This window comes from Salvelinus namaycush, chromosome 2, assembly GCF_016432855.1.
Source record: "Salvelinus namaycush isolate Seneca chromosome 2, SaNama_1.0, whole genome shotgun sequence".
Taxonomy (NCBI): domain Eukaryota; kingdom Metazoa; phylum Chordata; class Actinopteri; order Salmoniformes; family Salmonidae; genus Salvelinus; species Salvelinus namaycush.
The window spans coordinates 46,755,974-46,778,026 of NC_052308.1; the positions used below are offsets into that span (position 1 = coordinate 46,755,974).

Here is a 22,053-nt window from a genome sequence, read left to right on the forward strand (position 1 = left end):
ACCTAACTCACAAACGTAGCTCAATCGATCCCCAAACACTCACAACACGCACCAAAGTGCGCTTCTCTGTGTAAAACGGAATGTCCCCGATTCCAGGGCCGGCATGAGTAACAGGGCTTTAACTCAAAGCTCTTAAAGTCGCACACGATCTGAATCCATCAAGCGTTACCCAGATTATTTTGGCCCCCCCTCTTCGTAAGGATCAGAGGCCAAGGCTTTAATTCAATCCCAAAGCGCCTTTAATTGACCAATTTAGCCTTGTGCTGAGAGAGCCTGTCCATTTAAAATGAGCAATGGAAATCACAGGCCTCTTTAATCTGACATCAGAGAAGCAAGGAGATTCATCATTGTATAAACAAATGGGAGCAGGCTAGGTCAGGCTAGGCTAGCTAAGAGTTTTGCTTACAACTACAACTTCTGTATGGAAATTATAGGCCTCTTATTCCAGCATCAAACCAGGCCGCAGGTAGCCTAGTGGTTAGAGTGTTGGGCAAGTAACCGAAAGGTTGCTGGATCAAATCCCCAAGCTGACAAGGTAAAAATCTGTCGTTCTGCCCCTGAACAAGGCAGTTAACCCACTGTTCCCCGATAGGCCGTCATTGTAAATAAGAATTTGTTCTTAATTGACTTGCCTAGTTAAATAAAAGTTAAATAAAAAAATGGAAGGAGGGTTGATTAGGCTAAGCTAGGCTAGGTTTGCACAAGGCTGAATTGTAAGCTTAGTTAAGGGCTAGTTAGCCTAGCGGTTGGTTCGCTATGTTTCTAGCATTTGTTTAGCCTGGACAAAGAACGCTTGAAATTACATAATCATTAGGAAATTACCATTTTAGCACAGTATAATTTTCCATAAAGTGGGGACCAGCGCGAGCCAAATCCCCAAACTGGTTAAATGTAGGCTATGCATCTCCCAGACAAAGATCCTTTTATTTCTTCCCTTCATCTATTCATTATGGAAAATGAGCGTACCGTTTGCAGACGTAAGACTTTGGTATAACGAGCAGGAAAGCAGCACGCAACGACCCCCTACTATCTAACCTCCCTAAGGAAGAACGAGCTCAATACCTCAATAACAGTTACATGGCTTAATAGGAAAGGGGGGGGGGGGGTACCTTGTATCTTTCTACCCACCCAAGGAGGCCATTGAGGCTCCATATGGGGACCCCCGACCACTCCTCCATTGACCTGGAAGTAGGCCTCTCCATGCACCCCCCCCCCCCAAGTAACTCGCTAGTCACCACCCCCTGCTAGCGTCCATCCTAAGTCTTTGAACTCGGGGGATACCCACTGAAACCCATTTGAGGATATCCAACCTCCCCTAATCTTCTGTCTGGAGGTGGGCCTCTTTCCATGGACCCCTTGTAGCTGCCCTACACCCTGTGACCGTCCAAGCCATCAAAAAGGAGAAGCCGCGCTCCCCACGCAGCCACGCTTATTGAATCCTTTCATATTGAAATGCTAATCGAGCTACGCCAACCTTAGCGCTGCGGTGGCATTACCCCCTGCCGCCCCCCCCCAACACAATAGGCTATGATTTCTCCTCTGGCTTTGGTTTGATTATTTTAAAAAGGGTTTTATAACCTTTATCATCAGCCTGAGGTGTACTGTATTTGGCACCATGTACTTGATCAAACTACTTATTTCGGGGAAGGTGCCTTTTATTTCAAATGAACTGTGCTTTTAATGATGTAGATAGCAGGTAGGTTCATTGATAGATTTCAAACGATCTTCACTGCTCTCGTCACTACAGTATTTACTGATTACCTGGCTTTGGACCAAACGTTTGTACGAGGGGATGTAAGTGCAATTGCGTATCGCGCATGAGTGCATTTGCCCCAATGTCACGGTCAGGTGGGTACAAAAGTAGTTTGGACCTTGACAAATGGGAAAGTCTTGTTCATATTGTCTCACACCCTCAAAAAGTATCGACCTCTTTTTGTCTCCGTCGACCTCCATCTCCCGTTCCAAACCGCTTCTCTCTCCGTGCATCTCTGGAAGACCAAGTACGGCGCGGTTTCCTGCGGTGTCTATATACCGAATTAGACCGTAAGGACGCTCAATCACACAATAGACCACCCAGTCACTACCTGAACCAAATTAACCACAGGGAAAAAAAGGTGCTTAGAGGTCTTCATTCTTTGCTATAGAGACATCAAACATGACTTTATTGCCAGACTATCCACATTAGTCCTAATAAATCGTAAATGGGAGGGAGATTTTTTTTTAAATGGAAATATTGAATTAAGAAGTAATCATGGCCGCGGGTGGTTTTCTATTTCAATTTCTCCACCCTTAAATGAAACAGTGGGATCTCTAATTAGATGAATATTGCTATGCAAATTTATGGAATGTTTTAAAAGCGCGGGACCAAGACATAATCAGTAGAATAAATAAGAAGGGGGGTGTGTGTTCTTTTTGGGTGCATGGCGGGTACGGGTGGGTAGATACTGTATCCATACGTATCCATGTCTTTCAACATTGAGCGAGCATATCCCTTAGCGACAGCGATTGTAATTCCATTATGCATGTAAACGTCTATGGTGGAACAGCAACAAGAAATGATTCAAGAACTGCTTTTGAAGCTCTTTTTGGAGGGTGTGTGTGTGTGTGTGTGTGTGTGTGTGTGTGTGTGTGTGTGTGTGTGTGTGTGTGTGTGTGTGTGTGTGTGCACGTGCGTCCGCGTGCCTATAAATACATATAAGCGTAAAGCACTGTGTGTCTCCCCCCATTACAGTAGAACTCATCTCGGGAAAACAACGAGTGCGCGGTCTTGAAATATTGAGCGTGTCTTCCGCGAGTCGTGCCCGAGTCATTACGGAAATGACATTACCAGTCTGATCTCATCATCAGACGCCCGAGCACAGATGCCCATAGCAAAGTGGTCCGGAGGCACGAGTGCCAGCCAAATAGGATTTACTCAGCATCTTTCCTCGTCAACTCGGTATCATTACAGAAGAAATGACCACTCCGTAACCAAAATCTTGGATTAGATTTACCAAGCAATGGGATTTACTCAGCAATCAGCATCGATCACTGTCATCTGCATGGACGTGTATCATCTCTAATACTGTAGACATGATGTCAACTCCGTTACACAAGTCCTTTGTCATATTTGTGGGTTTATTGCGGCGAGAAGCCCCAGCGTTGCTGTAGCATTACCAATTGAAGAGGTTTCTTTAGAGGCCCTAGCTGGGATCGAACCCACAAGCCTGACATTGTTAATACCACACCCAACTGAACTAATTAGTGCGGTGTGTATGTGTTTTGTGTGTGTGTGTGTGTGTGTGTGTGTGTGTGTGTGTGTGTGTGTGTGTGGGAGGGGGGGTACCACGATGGGGCCCTTTTCTCCAAGGAGGCTCATCTGACTGGCACGGGGGACACTTGACTCGGCTTTGGGCTTTGAGGGACCCCTAGCCATCTGCTGCCCTGCGGCTAATACCCCAATCAGGGGAGGGGCGGGAGGGAGGGGGTCTAGTCCACCCTAATACCCTAGGATAAGTCTATCTGCCCTGGGGAGAGTCTCCCCCAGAGGTCCTGCCTGGCTGGTTGTGGTTCAGATCTTTACTAAGCTGGTCCCTCCAGAGTCATGGCTAAAGACTGGGTTGGGGAAACAGAGGTTGTTTTTGAAGTAACCTAAACACTAACGACGACACAAAGATTTTTTCACTGGGCAGATTTTGATATGTATTACCCGGTAATTTGATATGTATTTGAATATGTATTACCCGGGTAACGAGATACTTTTAGGGAAAGGGAAAGGGGGATATCTAGTCAGTTGTACAACTGAATGCATTCAACTGAAATGTGTCTTCCGCATTTAACCCAACCCCTCTGAACCAGAGAGGTGCGGGGATTAAATCGGCGCCCAGGGGGGAACAGTGGGTTAACTGTCTTGCTCAGTGGCAGAATGACCAATTTTTACCTCGTCAGCTCGGGGATTCGATCCAGCAAACCTTTCGGTTACTGGCCCAGCGCTCTAACCACTAGGCTACCTGCCGCCTCTATTTTAGACGCGTTTGGGAACCAATACCAGGGACTGTCAATGGCAAATAATGAATTATAATGATATTATTAGCAGCTACAGTAGAATTACCGCCGTTGAACCTCGTCATATACGGAGGTCTCGAATTTTCCCTCAGCGGCGGTAACACGAGCCACCTACGTGCACGGAGGTCACAGGTGGTGATGGGGATGTACAGGTGCCCAGGCTTACTGCGTCCTCTCAGGGGGCAGTGTAACACAAGGGGACCAGAGGGAAAAGAGATAGAAAGAAGAGGGGGGGGGGGGGGGGGAGGAAAGGGAGAAAGCCGAGAAAAAGGCCAAACCTGAACGTTAAACACAAAACAACAAAAAAACGTTAGAGAACTTACGACGCCCGCACGCTGCAGTTGTAGAAGACAAAGTCCACGCCGGCGAACATCTTGCCCGTCTCCTTGGACTTGAGGTAGAGCTTCACCACCCGTTTGTCCCCTGCAGAGACACGCACGTCGCTTAGCAACACACCATTTATGTCATGCATTGGAGACCCTGGAGATTGTAAGCGGGGGGTAAAAATAGCTCCAAGAATCACAGGGACCATTAGATTGCATTAGAGCTGATAACAACGCATAATGGCCGATAAGAAATCTGCTTTAGGAACTTAAGTCTAAACGTGTCACTTCTGGGGGAATCTAAATATACGGCTCCTTCATCTCAGGGCTTTTGAAGAGGCGTTACAGGCAACAGTGGTGTCATTGTGGCGTGATTACGCTAGAACTGATAACGATGCATAATGCAAGGTAAATGGGACCCACTTCTGAACACTCTTAAGTGTCACTTTGGAGAGGATAAATATAGAGTTGTATTTGGTGCTTTGGGGAACAATTAGGGGCCAAACATGGGTAGTGACAGAAAAACTCTGAAAGTATTATCGAGCTATCCAAATAAAGCCATGAAATATGCAATTCTGTTCAAGGCAAAATCATCGAGACGAACACAGTAGGACAATAAAGGGTAGGGCATTGTAATGGCTGGAACGAAAGGAGAGCAACGGTATTAGACACATTGACACCGCTCCATTCCTTCCATCTCCCCCTTCACCAGCCACCACTGACGGACACACGCCAACAGTCTTCATTTCGGAGCCACAGTCTCTTCCTTTGCAGGTTCTGGGAAACCATGACATCGGCGTACGCCAGAGGCGCCGGGGACCAGACGGAGTTCTCACCTTTGTTGCGGGTGATGGGGATGACGTCACGGGCCGAGGGGGACAGGCAGTAGATACGACCCCCCTGGATGCGCCCCTCGGTCTCCACGTAGCCCTCGAAGGAGCAGTTGACCCCCGCAGAGAGGTCGGGGACGTTACGCGCCTCCAGCACCAGCTGGCGACAAATCAATGAAATATTATGGGATACATTATAAAACACAGTTAAAATGGGGGGGCGGGGGGACATGTAATATATACCATATAACGGCCAAGGGTTAATGTGAAGACCTGCTGACCTAAATGGGCTCGGTTCCAATACGCTAGCTTAGCACTTAGCACACAGCTGAGAACAAAGTGTGGGTGCTAGCGTGTTAGCGTAGCTATTGGAACGACACCCCGCAAGACACGCATTATTAACATCAAATCACATGGTATTGGTCACGTGCACACGGTTAGCAGATGTTAGCGCGAGTGTAGCGAAATGCTTGTGCTTCTGGTTCCGACAGTGCAGCAATATCTAACATGTAATCTAACAATTCCCCAACTACCTAATACACACACATCTAAAAGGGGTGAATGAGAATATGTACATATAAATATATGGCTGTTCCACATGGGGACGTACAACACAGCACGTCAACGTGAGGACCTGCTGACCTAAACGGGCTCTGTTCCAATATTCCACACTAGCGTACCATGCATTGACTAAGTGCTAAGTGGTGAGCTAGTGTGGATGTTCGGAACGTAGCCTGGGAACACATTGAGGGCCAGGACATGTTAAGGTCTTCGATGAGACAAGCACTTGGCTTATCGGAACATTCCCACACGGTCACTTTTTCCTTGCGGTACACAGACACGTAAGACACACGCACCTGCACTTCGGACATGGTGACAGAGATGTTTTTGGGCTGGACGCTGAGCTCCACACACTGACGCTGGTCCGAGGCAAAGCGCTGGGGCTCATCCGCACGCTCACACCCGACCTTGCGGGAACACCTGGAGGAGAGGACAGAGTCAGAAATAACCCACACGGGTTTATTTGGCGTTCGCAGTGGTTGACGATGACACGCCACGCACGCACACGTCAGAAACATCGTCTGTATGATCAGACATCTGCAACAAACCAGACAACCGGTGCACTGACGTTCCAATTTGCACCACCAGCTATCACACCACCTTCTCCATCACAAAAACACGTCTCAGTGGTAATAGAAAATGTGCTGAACTGACACTTCGGGTGGCTCGGCGCTCGACAATAAAATGAAAAAAAGAAAAAAAAAGAGGGAAAATGCAAAGCGCCTCATCTTAGCCTTGATTTACCAACCTTCCCACTCAGCAGAATCCTGCCTCCCAACCACTCCCCACTGGATCACACACACACATTTGCAGGCAGACGCACACACACACACACACACACACACACACACACACACACACACACACACACACACACACACACACACACACACACACACACACACACACACACACACACACACACACACACACACACACACACACACACACACACACACACACACACACACACGTGTCATGGGGATATTGCTTGCAGACCACATTACTCATTAAACCCTAAAGGAAGATCCCTGGAGAGTTAAACAGGTATTGACCTGCCTTCTCTCAACCCCCTTCTTGAGAGGGGTGAGAATGAGGAGAGAGCAAGTGTCTGTGTGTGTGTGTGTGTGTCCGTGCTAGCGTATAAGCTTTTAGCGCGTGCGTCTCTGTTAACCTAACTCTAGCGTTGCTGCGAGGACCGCTCTCCTGCCACGTCGAGCGCCGCACGGCCGACGACCCGGACACATTTGACTCTATTAAGCTAATGCCGCAGGGCAAAAACACAGAACGTAAATACATGCCATTCTGTGGGCTAAAAATAGAACGAGGGATGCCATGGAACGGGAAACGAGTGGCGTGCTCTGTTTGGGCGAGGGTGGGGAAGGTCAACGGCTTCGCGACTGGAGGTCAGCAGCGTCTCGAGTCGATCTCGATTTCCATTTCCGTCGCCTTGGCCGGCCTCGTTCGCGTCTTCAACGCACGCACACCTGCCGGTCAGATGGAGTGACGCACCGTTGTTGTTGTTGTTGGCAGGTGGAAGCATTAATTACGGGAGCGAACAGTAAGAACTGGTGTTTTGCCAACACTGGAGACACAGTGCTGCGTGAGCTCTTCACCTGTCATTGAGCCCAAATTGTACAGGTTCACAAACGCACACAAACCAGCACACACACACATCCCATAAACACACACCTTGAAGTCATGTTAGCCAGCAGGAGAAAGAGAGAGAGAGAGAAACACACTGTGACACCAGGTGTATCTTATATAGCTTTTGCGTGTGGTGAGAAGTCGCACACCGACTACGCTTTCCTAACACGCCCGACCTCACTAATGCTCTTGTGGCTGAATGGAAGAAAGTCCCCGCAGCGATGTTCCAACACCTAGTGGAAAGCCTTCCCAGAAGAGAGGAGGCTGTTAGAGCAGCAAATGGGGGGGGGATCAACTCCATATTAATATAATACACTACATGGCCAAAACATTTCATTCCAATATCATGGGCATTAATATGGAGTTGGTCCCCCCCTTTGCTGCTATAACCGCCTCCTCTCTTCTGGGAAGGCTTTCCACTAGGTGTTGGAACATCGCTGCGGGGACTTTCTTCCATTCAGCCACAAGAGCATAAGTGAGGTCGGGCACTGAGTGTAGGCTAGACCAACTATGTAAGATATCTTAAAATCAGTATATTTTTTAATGCTTTTCTGTCTTGCGTAATATGTAGTAGGCTGTGTGTTATATAAAAGGCACAATCATTATTTTAATTGTTGTTTCTGTTTTTGCTTATGCATCAGCTCTAATATGCATATGGGTGTTATGAATGAATCACCACCTTAGAGAGTGCTGTCCCGTTTCCTTGTGTTCGGCTTCGAAAGCAACATCGACAAAGGACCACGTTTCCCACTCCGTTTCGGCCAGTTGTTGAACTGCTCGCTTCAAATTGATCGGTCACAGCGAGGCGAGTCCTAAAAGCGCGATACTTGTTTCGACGACACGTGCTTGATGTGGTTTTCCCCCATTGCATTTGCGCTGATGTCAGAGTGGTTAGAGGGGACAATAGAGCGCAGAGTCCCAGGCCGTTAGTGACCCGCCGGTCATTTAGCGAGTTGGGTACTACCAGGGGTGCATTAGATGAGATGAACCGCGACTCAACAGGGTCACGTGGAATTGTACTGCGGTTTGTGACTGCCGGTGTGGCAGTGATATGGTCACCGCAACATTCCTGGTGTCAACAAGGACACCTGGCGCGCTCTGCAATGCTACTAACAGGTCGATTCATTTATCTCCAGATCATATCGACGATGGAAGAGACTACGGTATTCTGCCATTCCCCCCCCCCAAAAAGCTTTCATGCTAACGGAACTAGCATAAGGCTAACACAGAGCCCGAGTGCCGGTACTCACGGATGTAGCCTACTTGCCTCAACTCTTGCACTCAAAAGTATCGTATCTGCCATAGGTGAAAGCGACTGAAGGATTTAGGTGGGGAATTCTTTTTACAAAAAGGTGATGGCATCTCCCAAAGAAAGACGGCAACAACAAACGTCACCTTCTCAATTCTGGGATAATGCTTTACCCAGATGAGCAACCCGTTCCAAAGAAGCCTCGAGTAACGTCGACATATCTAAATTCTAATCTTGAGATTTAGTTTTTTGCCCTTGTCCAATTCACAAAAAAACGAAGGAGATTATGAACGTGAACTTACATATTGTGAAGGACACACCAGCCACAGTGGGGGTCTTTGGAGCCCAGGCACTGGCCACAGGTGGTGTACTGCTCACAGCTCTCCACTGGTACCCTGCTCACCTACAGAGACAGAGAGAAAAAGAGAGGGGGAAATGAGAGCGAGAGAGAATGCTGTTAGCATTCCAAATCAGAGTAAAGAAATGAAGTGCACGCCATGCTAGTAGGATCACACACACACACGCGTGTCTCGGACAGCACACTGGGTGTGAAAGCAAGCGTGCGTGTGCGGGACTGCGTAACAGCGAGCGACAGTATTGGAGGGTGTGCAAATATGACTGTGCGCACGTGTGTGGAACTACTTCACAGCGATTAGAGGTAGCAGCCTGCTGATGCATGTTCCACAGGATCAGCCTGTAAGTTAACCCTCTACTCTAGAGTAGGCTGATGACAGATGGCTAGCAATAGAGGATTCGTCGTCGTCCCCCCGTGTGTGTGTGTGTGTGTGTGTGATATGGTGGCCGGGTACTATGTTTCTACTGCAGGCTCCCTTTAAAATCATGTGGTCTGAAACGGTAAGTAAAACCACTGAACACCTCCCCCCAGGGGTCGTCATTGGAGCAGGGTGAGGGAAACACACGGGCATGGAGACACACCTGGGCAATCAGCGACACATCCTCTGTCTCCGTCTCTCAAACACACACACACACACACAGAGAGAGAGACCAGCTGGGAGAGACCAGCTGGAGCCGAGCCAAGTGGAGGCTCACTTTACAACAAGAGAGGAGGAGTGGAGGAGAGGGGGATGAGGAGAGGGAGGAAGCTAGAAAAGGGACATATGGTAAAGAGACTTCATCAGGCTGAGGGGTAAGGAGGTGGGCCTGGTCAAGTATCTGTGTCAGAAGACGGTCATGGGGGGTGTGTGAGTGTGAACAGTATCTATGTGTTCCTAAGTGTGTGTGTGTGTGTGTGTGTGTGTGTGTGTGTGTGTGTGTGTGTGTGTGTGTGTGTGTGTGTGTGTGTGTGTGTGTGTGTGTGTGTGTGTGTGTGTGTGTGTGTGTGCGTGCGCGCCCAGCATTCCTGTGGAGAGGTGGTGACGTGGTGGGGGTGGTGAGAGGCGCCAGGTAGCCTAGCGGTTAAGAGAGTTGGGTCAGTAACCAAAAGGTCGCTGGTTCGATTCCCCGAGCCGACTAGGTGAAAAATCTGCCGACGTGCCTCATGAGCAAGGCACTTAACCTTTATTTAACTTACAGGAGCAATTAGGGTTAAGTGCAATGAAATAAATAAAAGTCGCTCTGGATAAGAGCGTCTGCTAAATGACTGTACATAAGAGAGTCAGATGCCCCCATAGGGCTGAATCCTACCGTCTCCTCTACAACATGTAACATTTACTTCCACTGGGTGGGAGCAGCACTGTCAAACGCACACATGCACAAGCAAAAACACACTTAAACCATTAGAGGACAAGTACATTAGAGTGTCTAGTTTGAGAAACCAACGCCTCACAAGTCCTCAACTGGCAGCTTCAATAAATAGTACCCGCAAAACACCAGTCTCAACGTCAACAGTAAAGAGGCGATTCCGGGATGCTGGCCGACTAGGCAGAGTTCCTCTGACCAGTGTCTGTGTTCTTTTGCCCATCTTAATCTTTTATTTTTATTGGCCAGTCTGAGATTTGGCTTTTTCTTTGCAACTTAGCATCCCGGAGTCGCCTCTTCACTGTTGACATTGAGACTGGTGTTTTGCGGGTACAATTTAATGAAGCTGCCAGTTGAGGACTTGTGAGGCGTCTAGAGTGTCTAGTTTGAGAAACAATGTACTTGTCCTCTTGCTCAGTTGTGCACCGGGGCCTCCCACTCCTCTTTCTATTCAGGTTAGAGCCAGTTTGCGCTGTCCTGTGAAGGGAGTAGTACACAGCGTTGTATGAGATCGTCAGTTTCTTTGCAATTTCTCGCATGGAATAGCCTTCATTTCTCAGAACAAGAATAGACTGACGAAAAATCGGAAGAAAGTACTTTGTTTCTGGACATTTTGAGCCTGTAATCAAACCCACAAATGCTGATGCTCCAGATACTCAACTAGTCTAAATAGGGACAGTTTTATTGCTTCTTTAATCATGACAACAGTTTTCAGCTGTGCTAACATAATTGCAAAAGGGTTTTTCTAATGATCAATTAGCCTTTTAAAATGATAAACTTGGATTAGCTAACACAACGTGCCATTGGAACACAGGAGTGACGGTTGCTAATAATGGGCTTCTGTACGCCTATGTAGATATTCCATTAAAAAACAAAATCTGCCGTTTCCAGCTACAAAAGTCATTTACAACATTATCAATGTCTACACTGTATTTCTGATCCATTTGATGTTATTTTAATGGACAAAAAAAAGGGCTTTCCTTTCAAAAACAAGGACATTTCTAAGTGACCCCAAACTTTTGAACGGTAGTGTATATCTGCTGTATGTTCTAGTCTGAAGGACGGTTATCTTAGGATCCCATAAGCATCCAGTGAGGAGTTGGCCGGCTGCCCGGACGGGACGCAGAGAGAAATGAAGTGGTGCTGAAGAATGATAGAAAAAGGAAGAGGCTTCTCACAGCGGATAGGCTCTATGATATAAGACCCCTCTCGCATGTGGAACCCTCTGTGTTAACGAGTGGGGAGGAGTGCGTGCGTGTGCGCGTCTGTTAATAAAAGAGCATTCCTTGTAGGCTCTTTTACATTCATCGCGTGAATGACCTCAAACTACCAACATCTTGCTTTCTTATTTACAATCGAAACCAAAGCTGTAACTCAATCCCACTTTCCGTCTCCTTCCTTTTGTCATGCTCAACTATTTATAGACCACGACAGATCTCCGGCTATAAAGTTTCCACCCTTGTTCTCCGATATGTTTTCACAGTATCCGCACGTGCCATCACCTTCAGTTAAAACGCAGTGCTAACAGGCTTTGTGACGGCCGCCCGATGGCTCAAAGGCCCCCCGTAAAGCTTTCAATAGACGCGTTAATTTACCATAAAATCAAGGGGGAAAAAATAAATAAAAATGGCGGTAGGGGCCATGGAGGACCCTCCAGAAAAAAAACTGAGGGAGGGGGACACCACAGACTTCTACCACAGAGTGGATTATCTAGGGGGTGTATCTAGGGGGTGTAGGGTTTTGCTTTAGCCCAGCACCAACATACCCATTTCCAATCAATCACAGGCTTAAACGCTGAATAGTAGATGAGTTGTGTCAGTGCAGGGTTATAAGAACAACTAGGGGCTAGACCAGAGGATAGGGGTGGAGGTAGGATGAAGGGCGGGGGGGGGGGGGGGGGGGGGGGTACTGCAGCACTGAATCAGCTCAGCTTGCCTGTCAGAACTCCTCTGTCACATAGCCAGCTGACTCCCAGCAGGTTATGATGAGATTGAGTAAGGCCCTACAGTTATTCCCTGTCATCATAGCGTCAGTCTCTACCCCCCCCCCCCCCCCCCCCCCCACGACTCTCCCTAGCATTAGTGCAGCGCCCCATTTCAATAAACGTCTATCATCCTCCATCAGCCGCACGGTTTAATCTGTGCTCGCATCGAACCGCGCTGCAGAAATCGATACGGCCCGGGAATGGCAGCAGAAATCAAAACGGACCGGGAGGGAATGTATTAGAGGAGATGGGGAAATGATAGAGGAGTCATGAGCGTGTATCGTAGCCTAGCGCTTTGTGCTAGCGTCTTAGCCCAGCAATAGCGCATGGTCGTCCATTGGGGATATATGGGGAATCAGTGCAGCGGTGGTTTGTGTTGCTAAGCTAGCCGGCTGCAGGATTATCAAAACCAGGCTAGCGTCCTTATTGACTGGATTGTAAGGGCTTAGACGGATCGATGACTGGGGGTCTGTTTGATACGTTGACTGATTGGTGATAAGAAGGGAGACAAACAGTGCTGGGGGGGGGGGGGCACGTCATACCCTTTGAAACTGACCTGTGTTCGCTCAATATATATCCATCTGTAGGACAAGGAGAGGAGGCAATGGATACACCTCCCAATGGATGGGCCCATGAAACGAGCATTATCAGAGCCTCCATTGTGATTGCTGTCCTCTTTCCTCTCCCTCTCGTCTTCTCTGCTCGTTTCTCAACCTCTGTGCCCCTTTCAGCTCCCTCCCTTTCTACCACTCGCTCTTTATTCTCTCCATCTGTGCCTTCACCATCCCTAACATATTTCCCCTCTTCAGCCGTCCCAACACTGTCACTTCCGACCAAAGACCAACTCTGAGACCACCCCCCCATTCAGACCGATCCAGAGCCCCGGTCTATTCCCATTACACTACCGCTTAGGGCCCACTTCCTCCTAACCTTCTGTGCACTTCCACTAGCAACAATTGGGCCTTCTATAGAGGCTGCTTCTTTAAGTTGCCCGAGTGGCTACACATACTGCAGAGTTGGAGTCCTTGACATGCTCTAGTACTCTATGTACTACCTAGTATGAATTGGAAAGAATGGGGAATTGGAATGAATGGGGAATTGGAATGAATGGAGATGAATGAGAATGAACGCGCGTTTTGTAATGCACGGCTGTGTGTGGTACAGGATGGGCAGAGGGACGTCGTCTTCCTAAACATGCCATTCCTCCCCAAATTTGTATTAACTTTTTCTTTTTTTTTTTTTTTTACCTTTATTTAAGCAGGAAAAGACCCTAGAGGTTTTTCGAGGGGGACCTGGCAAGAGGTCAGCGGGAAGTAGTCAGTAATTGAGATGTGAACGAACGAGTGAGATCGCCACTGCACTGTACACATTCTCTATATGCTTATCCTAGTAGACAACAGCATGTCATCATTTAGATGGGTGCCGACACATGTTCAGCTCCCTCTGTAGAAATTGTCCAAGGCTATGTAGAGCAGGGGGGGGAAGAAGAAAAAGAGAGAGATAGACACAGAGACAGAGACAGAGAGACACAGAGACAGACAGAGAGACACAGAGACACAGACAGACAGAGAGAAACAGAGACAGAGACAGACAGAGAGACAGAGAGAGAGACACAGAGACAGAGACAGAGAGAGAGACACAGAGACAGAGACAGACAGAGAGAGAGAGACACAGAGACAGACAGAGAGACACAGAGACACAGACAGACAGAGAGAGACAAACAGAGACAGAGAGAGACACAGAGACACAGAGACAGACAGACAGACAGAGACAGACAGAGAGACACACAGAGACAGAGAGACACAGAGACAGACAGAGAGAGAGACAGAGACAGACAGAGAGAGAGACAGAGACAGACAGAGAGAGAGACACAGAGACAGACAGAGAGAGACACAGAGACAGACAGAGAGAGACACAGAGACAGACAGAGAGACACACAGAGACAGAGAGACACAGAGACAGACAGAGAGAGAGACAGAGACAGACAGAGAGAGAGACAGAGACAGACAGAGAGAGAGACACAGAGACAGACAGAGAGAGACACAGAGACAGACAGAGAGAGACACAGAGACAGACAGAGAGAGACACAGAGACAGACAGAGAGACACACAGAGACAGAGAGACACAGAGACAGACAGAGAGAGAGACAGAGACAGACAGAGAGAGAGACAGAGACAGACAGAGAGAGACACAGAGACACAGACAGAGACAGACACAGAGACAGACACAGAGACAGACAGAGAGAGAGACAGATAGCTATCCTCTCATCTCCAATCACATCAACAGAGGCCCATTCCATTCCAATTCTAAGCTTGTCTAATCAAAATCTTTATCTCCGGTACTCATCCCCCCTTCATACCCTGGGTCCAACCAAGCCCCGGGTCCAGTCCTACCTTCCCGCCAGCCTCTCCTCTCCAGATCTGGGTTCAAATACTATTCCAAATCATTTCAATACTATATCTGTGGTCGATGAGCTTAACTGGCATAATGGAACCAATTTTTTAAAAAGTCTAAAAATGACAAAGCCCACCAACCCTGCCAAGCTGGCACTCCAGGCAGCCTAAAGTAAACAAACAAACAAAAAAAGTATCTGAAATATTTCAAATAGGATTTGGACCCAGGTGTGATAGAGAGAGATGGAAGCAGCCAGACAGGCCATGGGCCCTGGTAATTAACTGCTGGAGGAGATACACGGCTCCATGGTAAATTACTCTGTCACTTTTGTAAATTGACTTTTTGAAGACTGAGGCACAACAAGCCTCGCCTCTCTCCCCCGCCTGGCATTTCCATTATCAGAGAGAGAGAGTAAAGAAAGAGAGAGAAAGAAAGAAAGAAAGAAAGAAAGAGAGAAAAAAAGAGAGAAAAAGAAAAGAAAAGGACAAATGGTGGTACTTTTTTTTTTAAGATGATCATCCATGCCTTGTAGGTGTTATATGGAACGGCTAGTCTACACAGGGAGAGAATAGATAGCAAGAGCGCTCGCAGAGCAATCGAATTAAATCCAATCCAATTTTACTTGCATCGTCTTTTTCTGTAACAAAGTGCTTTGGGAGGCAAATATTTTATTTAACTAGGCAAGTCAGTTAAGAACAATTCTTATTTTACAACGACGGCCTACCCCGGCCAAACCCCGCCCCTTGCCCAGACAAAGCTGGGCCAATTGTGCGCCACCCTATGGGACTCCCGATCACAGCCGGTTGTTATACAGCCCGGGATCAAACCAGGGTCTGTAGTGTCGCCTCTAGCACTGAGATGTAGTGCCTTAGACCGCTGTGCCACTGTCCAAAAAGACCAAAACAAACAACCCAAAACAACAATGTCAATGGCATGGTTATGTGTGTTACCTTTATGTGGTTTACATGCCAAATTCTTAACCCGTTCACCCTACGTTGGGCTCTGAATGGCTTCTCTCCATGCCAATCACATGCCACACCGTCTTTCCATCCAATCACAATCGAGCAGCAAAGCTACAGAATTACCCATACAAACAAGGCATGATTGAGAGGCGACATCTCACTTATTTAAAACATAATCTCCCCTATTCCTTTCGTCCATCCCTCTTCCCCCAACGTTATCACATCCCCCCATCGTTCCGACACGCCTCGAAAAACACCAAACTGAAAAGCGAGAGAAAGAGGGGAGCGTTATCTCGTGACAGCCTAACTTCCATTAGGGCCGTGATGGCATCGAGAGAGAGCGAGGGAGAGAGAACGAGAGCGAGGGAGAGAGAACGAGAGCGAGGGAGAGAGTGAGAGCAAGAGAGCGAGAGAGCGAGAGAGAGAGAGAGCGAGGGAGAGAGCGGGAGTGAGGGAGCGAGGGAGAGAGAGCGCGAGTGAGGGAGAGAGAGCGCGAGTGAGGGAGAGAGAGCGCAAGGGAGGGAACGAGGGAGAGAGAGCGAGGGAGGGAGCGAGGGAGCGAGAGAGGGAGCGAGAGAGAGAGCGAGGGAGAGCGAGAGAGAGAGAGAGCGAGAGAGCGAGGGAGAGAGTGAGGGTGAGAGAGTGAGGGCAAGAGAGAGAGAGAGAGAGAGAGAGAGAGAGAGAGAGAGAGAGAGAGAGCGAGAGGGAGATGGAGAGCGCGAGGGAGAGAGAGCACGAGGGAGAGAGAGCACGAGGGAGAGCGCGAGGGAGAAAGGGAGAGAGCACGCGAGGGAGGGAGAGAGCGCAAGGGAGGGAGAGAGCGCAAGGGAGGGAGAGAGCGCAAGGGAGGGAGAGAGCGCAAGGGAGGGAGAGAGAGCGAGGGAGAGAGAGAGAGCGAGGGAGAGAGAGTGCGAGGGAGGGAGAGAGAGCGCGATTGAGGGAGGGAGAGAGAGCGCGATTGAGGGAGGGAGCGAGAGCGCGATTGAGGGAGGGAGCGAGAGCGCGATTGAGGGAGGGAGTGAGAGAGCGAGGGAGAGAGAGCGAGGGAGAGAGAGCGAGAGAGCACGCGAGAGCGCAAGGGAGTGAGAGAGAGCGCAAGGGAGGGAGAAAGAGCGCAAGGGAGGGAGAGAAAGCGCAAGGGAGGGAGAGAGAGCGAGCGAGGGAGGGAGAGAGAGAGAGCGAGGGAGGGAGAGAGAGAGAGCGAGGGAGAGAGAGTGCGAGGGAGAGAGAGTGCGAGGGAGGGAGAGAGAGCGCGATTGAGGGAGGGAGCGAGAGAGCGAGGGAGAGATAGAGCGAGGGAGAGAGAGAGAGATTGAGGGAGGGAGCGAGAGAGCGAGGGAGAGATAGAGCGAGGGAGAGAGAGAGAGAGAGAGAGCGAGAGAGAGAGAGCAAGAGAGCGAGCGAGAGAGCGAGCGAGCGAGCGAGGGAGAGAGAGCAAGAGAGCGAGCGAGAGAGCGAGCGAGCGAGCGAGAGAGAGCAAGAGAGCGAGCGAGAGAGCGAGCGAGGGAGAGAGAGCGAGCGAGCGAGCGAGCGAGGGAAAGAGAGAGCGAGGGAAAGAGAGAGCGAGGGAAAGAGAGAGCAAGGGAAAGAGAGAGCAAGGGAAAGAGAGAGCAAGGGAAAGAGAGAGCAAGGGAAAGAGAGAGCAAGGGAAAGAGAGCGAGGATGAGACAGAGCAAGGGAGGGAGAGACAGAGCGAGGGAGGGAGAGACAGAGCGAGGGAGGGAGAGACAGAGCGAGGGAGGGAGAGACAGAGCGAGGGAGGGAGATAGCGGAGAGATGGGAAACACAGAGAGAAAAACAGAAAGCGATAGCCGAGCACGATCTCCCAGATTAAGACACATGAAAACCTATTCCTAGCCGGCAAATGATCCCACCTGACTATATCTCCTGCCGCAGGTGCCACATTCAAAGGGGATTGCCATCGTTCAAACAATCTTTTCTTTCGAGAGCGAGGGAAGGAGGGGGAGATGGGGAGAAAGGGGGGAAGAAGGGAGAAAGGAGGGGGAGAAAGCTCTACTCTATTCCCGGAAGGATGACCTGAGGATTATATCCCATTAACACCTTCTGAGGAAGGGAGAGCTAGGAGAGACAAAGGGAGAGCTAGGGGGGGAGAAAGAGAGAGAGCTAGGAGGAGAGAAAAAGAGAGAGCTAGGGGGAGAGAGAAAGAGAGAGCTAGGGGGAGCGAGAGAGAGAGAGCTAGGGGGAGCGAGAGAGAGAGAGAGAGCTAGGGGGAGAGAGAGAGAGAGAGAGAGCTAGGGGGAGAGAGAGAGAGAGCTAGGGGGAGAGAGAGAGAGAGCTAGGGGGAGAGAGAGAGCTAGGGGGAGAGAGAGAGAGAGAGAGCTAGGGGGAGAGAGAGAGAGAGAGAGCTAGGGGGAGAGAGAGAGAGAGAGAGCGAGGGGGAGAGAGAGAGAGAGAGCTAGGGGGAGAGAGAGAGAGAGAGAGCTAGGGGGAGAGAGAGAGAGAGCTAGGGGGAGAGAGAAAGAGGGAGCTAGGGGGAGAGAGAAAGCGAGCTAGGAGGAGAGAAAGAGAGAAAGCTAGGGGGAGAGAAAGAGAGAAAGCTAGGGGGAGAGAGGAAGGGAGAGCTAGGGGGAGAGAGGAAGGGAGAGCTAGGGGGAGAGAGGAAGGGAGAGCTAGGGGGAGAGAGGAAGAGAGAGGAAGAGAGAGAGCTAGGGGGAGAAAGAAAGAGAGAGCTAGGAGGAGAGAGAAAGAGAGAAAGAGAGAGCTAGGGGGAGAGAGAAAGAAAGAAAGAGAGAGCTAGAAAGAAAGAGAGCTAGGAGGAGAGAGAAAGAGGGAGCTAGGGGGAGAGAGAAAGAGAGAGAGAGCTAGGGGGAGAGAGAAAGAGAGCTAGGGGGAGAGAGAAAGAGAGAGCTAGGGGGAGAGAGAAAGAGAGCTAGGGGGAGAGAGAAAGAGAGAGCTAGGGGGAGAGAGAAAGAGAGCTAGGATGAGAGAGAAAGAGAGCTAGGATGAGAGAGAAAGAGAGCTAGGAGGAGAGAGAAAGAGAGAAAGAGGGAGCTAGGGGGAGAGAGAAAGAGAGAGAGAGCTAGGGGGAGAGAGAAAGAGAGAGCTAGGGGGAGAGAGAAAGAGAGAGCTAGGGGGAGAGAGAAAGAGAGCTAGGGGGAGAGAGAAAGAGAGAGCTAGGGGGAGAGAGAAAGAGAGAGCTAGGGGGAGAGAGAAAGAGAGAGCTAGGGGGAGAGAGAAAGAGAGCTAGGATGAGAGAGAAAGAGAGCTAGGATGAGAGAGAGAGAGCTAGGGGGAGAGAGAAAGAGAGCTAGGGGGAGAGAGAAAGAGCTAGGGGGAGAGAGAAAGAGCTAGGGGGAGAGAAAGAGAGAGCTAGGGGGAGAGAGAGAGAGAGAGAGCTAGGGGGAGAGAGAGAGAGAGAGCTAGGGGGAGAGAGAGAGAGAGAGCTAGGGGAGAGAGAGAGAGAGCTAGGGGAGAGAGAGAGAGAGCTAGGGGGAGAGAGAGAAAGAGCTAGGAGAGAGAAAGAGAGAGAGCTAGGAGAGAGAAAGAGAGAAAGATAGGGGGAGAGAGAGAGAGAGAGCTAGGGGGAGAGAGAAAGAGAGAAAGAGAGAGCTAGGGGGAGAGAGAAAGAGAGAAAGAGGGAGCTAGGGGGAGAGAGAAAGAGAGAGAGAGCTAGGGGGAGAGAGAAAGAGAGAGAGCTAGGGGGAGAGAGAAAGAGAGCTAGGGGGAGAGAGAAAGAGAGAGCTAGGGGGAGAGAGAAAGAGAGCTAGGGGGAGAGAGAAAGAGAGCTAGGATGAGAGAGAAAGAGAGCTAGGATGAGAGAGAGAGAGAGCTAGGATGAGAGAGAGAGAGAGCTAGGGGGAGAGAGAAAGAGAGCTGGGGGGAGAGAAAGAGAGAGCTAGGGGGAGAGAAAGAGAGAGCTAGGGGGAGAGAGAAATACAGAGCTAGGGGGAGAGAGAAATACAGAGCTAGGGAGAGAGAGAGCGAGCTAGGGTCAGAGAGAGAGAGAGAGAGAGCTAGGGGGGGAGAGAGAGAGAGAGAGCTATGGGGGGAGAGAGAGAGAGAGAGCTAGGGGGAGAGAGAAAGAGAGAGCTAGGGAGAGAGAGAGAGAGAGCTAGGGAGAGAGAGAGAGAGAGCTAGGGGGAGAGAGAGAGAGCTAGGGGGAGAGAGAGAGAGCGAGGGAGAGAGAGAAAGAGAGAAAGATAGCGAGGGAGAGAGAGAAAGAGAGAAAGATAGCTAGGGGGAGAGAGAAAGAGAGAGAGAGCTAGGGGGAGAGAGAAAGAGAGAGAGAGCTAGGGGGAGAGAGAAAGAGAGAGAGAGCTAGGGGGAGAGAGAAAGAGAGAGAGAGCTAGGGGGAGAGAGAAAGAGAGAGAGAGCTAGGGGGAGAGAGAAAGAGAGAGAGAGCTAGGGGGAGAGAGAAAGAGAGAGAGAGCTAGGGGGAGAGAGAAAGAGAGAGAGAGCTAGGGGGAGAGAGAAAGAGAGAGAGAGCTAGGGGAGAGAGAAAGAGAGAGAGAGCTAGGGGGAGAGAGAAAGAGAGCGAGAGCTAGGGGGAGAGAGAAAGAGAGCGAGAGCTAGGGGGAGAGAGAAAGAGAGCGAGAGCTAGGGGGAGAGAGAAAGAGAGAGAGAGCTAGGGGGAGAGAGAAAGAGAGAGAGAGCTAGGGGGAGAGAGAAAGAGAGAGAGAGCTAGGGGGAGAGAGAAAGAGAGAGAGAGCTAGGGGGAGAGAGAAAGAGAGAGAGAGCTAGGGGGAGAGAGAAAGAGAGAGCTAGGGGGAGAGAGAAAGAGAGAGCTAGGGGAGAGAGAAGAGAGAGCTAGGGGGAGAGAGAAAGAGAGAGAGAGCTAGGGGGAGAGAGAAAGAGAGAGAGAGCTAGGGGGAGAGAGAAAGAGAGAGAGAGCTAGGGGGAGAGAGAAAGAGAGAGAGAGCTAGGGGGAGAGAGAAAGAGAGAGAGAGCTAGGGGGAGAGAAAAAGAGAGAGCTAGGGGGAGAGAGAAAGAGAGAGCTAGGGGGAGAGAGAAAGAGAGAGAGCTAGGGGGAGAGAGAAAGAGAGAGCTAGGGGGAGAGAGAAAGAGAGAGAGAGGGGGAGAGAGAGAGAGAGAGAGCTAGGGGGAGAGAGAAAGAGAGAGCTAGGGGAGAGAGAAAGAGAGAGAGCTAGGGGGAGAGAGAAAGAGAGAGAGCTAGGGGGAGAGAGAAAGAGAGAGAGCTAGGGGGAGAGAGAAAGAGAGAGCTAGGGGGAGAGAGAAAGAGAGCTAGGGGGAGAGAGAAAGCGAGCTAGGGGGAGAGAGAAAGCGAGCTAGGGGGAGAGAGAAAGCGAGCTAGGGGGAGAGAGAAAGAGAGAGAGAGCTAGGGGGAGAGAGAAAGCGAGCTAGGAGGAGAGAGAAAGAGAGAGAGAGCTAGGGGGAGAGAGAAAGAGAGAGAGAGCTAGGGGGAGAGAGAAAGAGAGAGAGAGCTAGGGGGAGAGAGAAAGAGAGAGAGAGCTAGGGGGAGAGAGAAAGAGAGAGAGAGCTAGGGGGAGAGAGAAAGAGAGAGAGAGCTAGGGGGAGAGAGAAAGAGAGAGAGAGCTAGGGGGAGAGAGAAAGAGAGAGAGAGCTAGGGGGAGAGAGAAAGAGAGAGAGAGCTAGGGGGAGAGAGAAAGAGAGAGAGAGCTAGGGGGAGAGAGAAAGAGAGAGAGAGCTAGGGGGAGAGAGAAAGAGAGAGAGAGCTAGGGGGAGAGAGAACGAGAGAGAGAGCTAGGGGGAGAGAGAACGAGAGAGAGAGCTAGGGGAGAGAGAAAGAGAGAGAGAGCTAGGGGGAGAGAGAACGAGAGAGAGAGCTAGGGGGAGAGAGAACGAGAGAGAGAGCTAGGGGGAGAGAGAACGAGAGAGAGAGCTAGGGGGAGAGAGAAAGAGAGAGAGAGCTAGGGGGAGAGAGAAAGAGAGAGAGAGCTAGGGGGAGAGAGAAAGAGAGAGAGCTAGGGGGAGAGAGAAAGAGAGAGCTAGGGGGAGAGAGAAAGAGAGAGAGAGCTAGGGGGAGAGAGAAAGAGAGAGAGAGCTAGGGGGAGAGAGAAAGAGAGAGAGAGCTAGGGGGAGAGAGAAAGTGAGAGAGAGCTAGGGGGAGAGAGAAAGTGAGAAAGAGAGCTAGGGGGAGAGAGAAAGAGAGAGCTAGGGGGAGAGAGAAAGAGAGAGCTAGGGGGAGAGAGAAAGAGAGAGCTAGGGGGAGAGAGAAAGAGAGAAAGAGAGCTAGGGGGAGAGAGAAAGAGAGCTAGGGGGAGAGAGGAAGGAGTAGGAGGTGGTGGTGGAAGGATCGTTTTAAAGCTGTTTTTGTTCCGTTCCTTTATTCCTCTTTTCAGAAATGTAAACTCAAATCCCCCCCCACCCCCCCACCCCCACCCCACCATCTGCAGCAGGTTGAGATCCAGCTGCTGTCCGT

The 22,053-nt window shown here is 50.0% G+C and overlaps 1 protein-coding gene across 1 annotated transcript in view; it reads right to left on the reverse strand.

Annotated features, from left to right (window-relative positions):
- Positions 1 to 22,053, reverse strand: part of LOC120064127 (plexin-A1-like) — a 257,343-nt gene that overhangs the window by 115,328 nt on the left and 119,962 nt on the right. Inside the window, exons 5-8 of the mRNA XM_039014494.1 lie at positions 8,957 to 9,057; positions 6,055 to 6,178; positions 5,204 to 5,357; positions 4,368 to 4,467 (exon numbers count right to left, since the gene is read on the reverse strand). Of these exons, the coding sequence (XP_038870422.1) occupies positions 4,368 to 4,467; positions 5,204 to 5,357; positions 6,055 to 6,178; positions 8,957 to 9,057 (479 nt within the window). The remainder of the gene's footprint in view (positions 1 to 4,367; positions 4,468 to 5,203; positions 5,358 to 6,054; positions 6,179 to 8,956; positions 9,058 to 22,053) is intronic.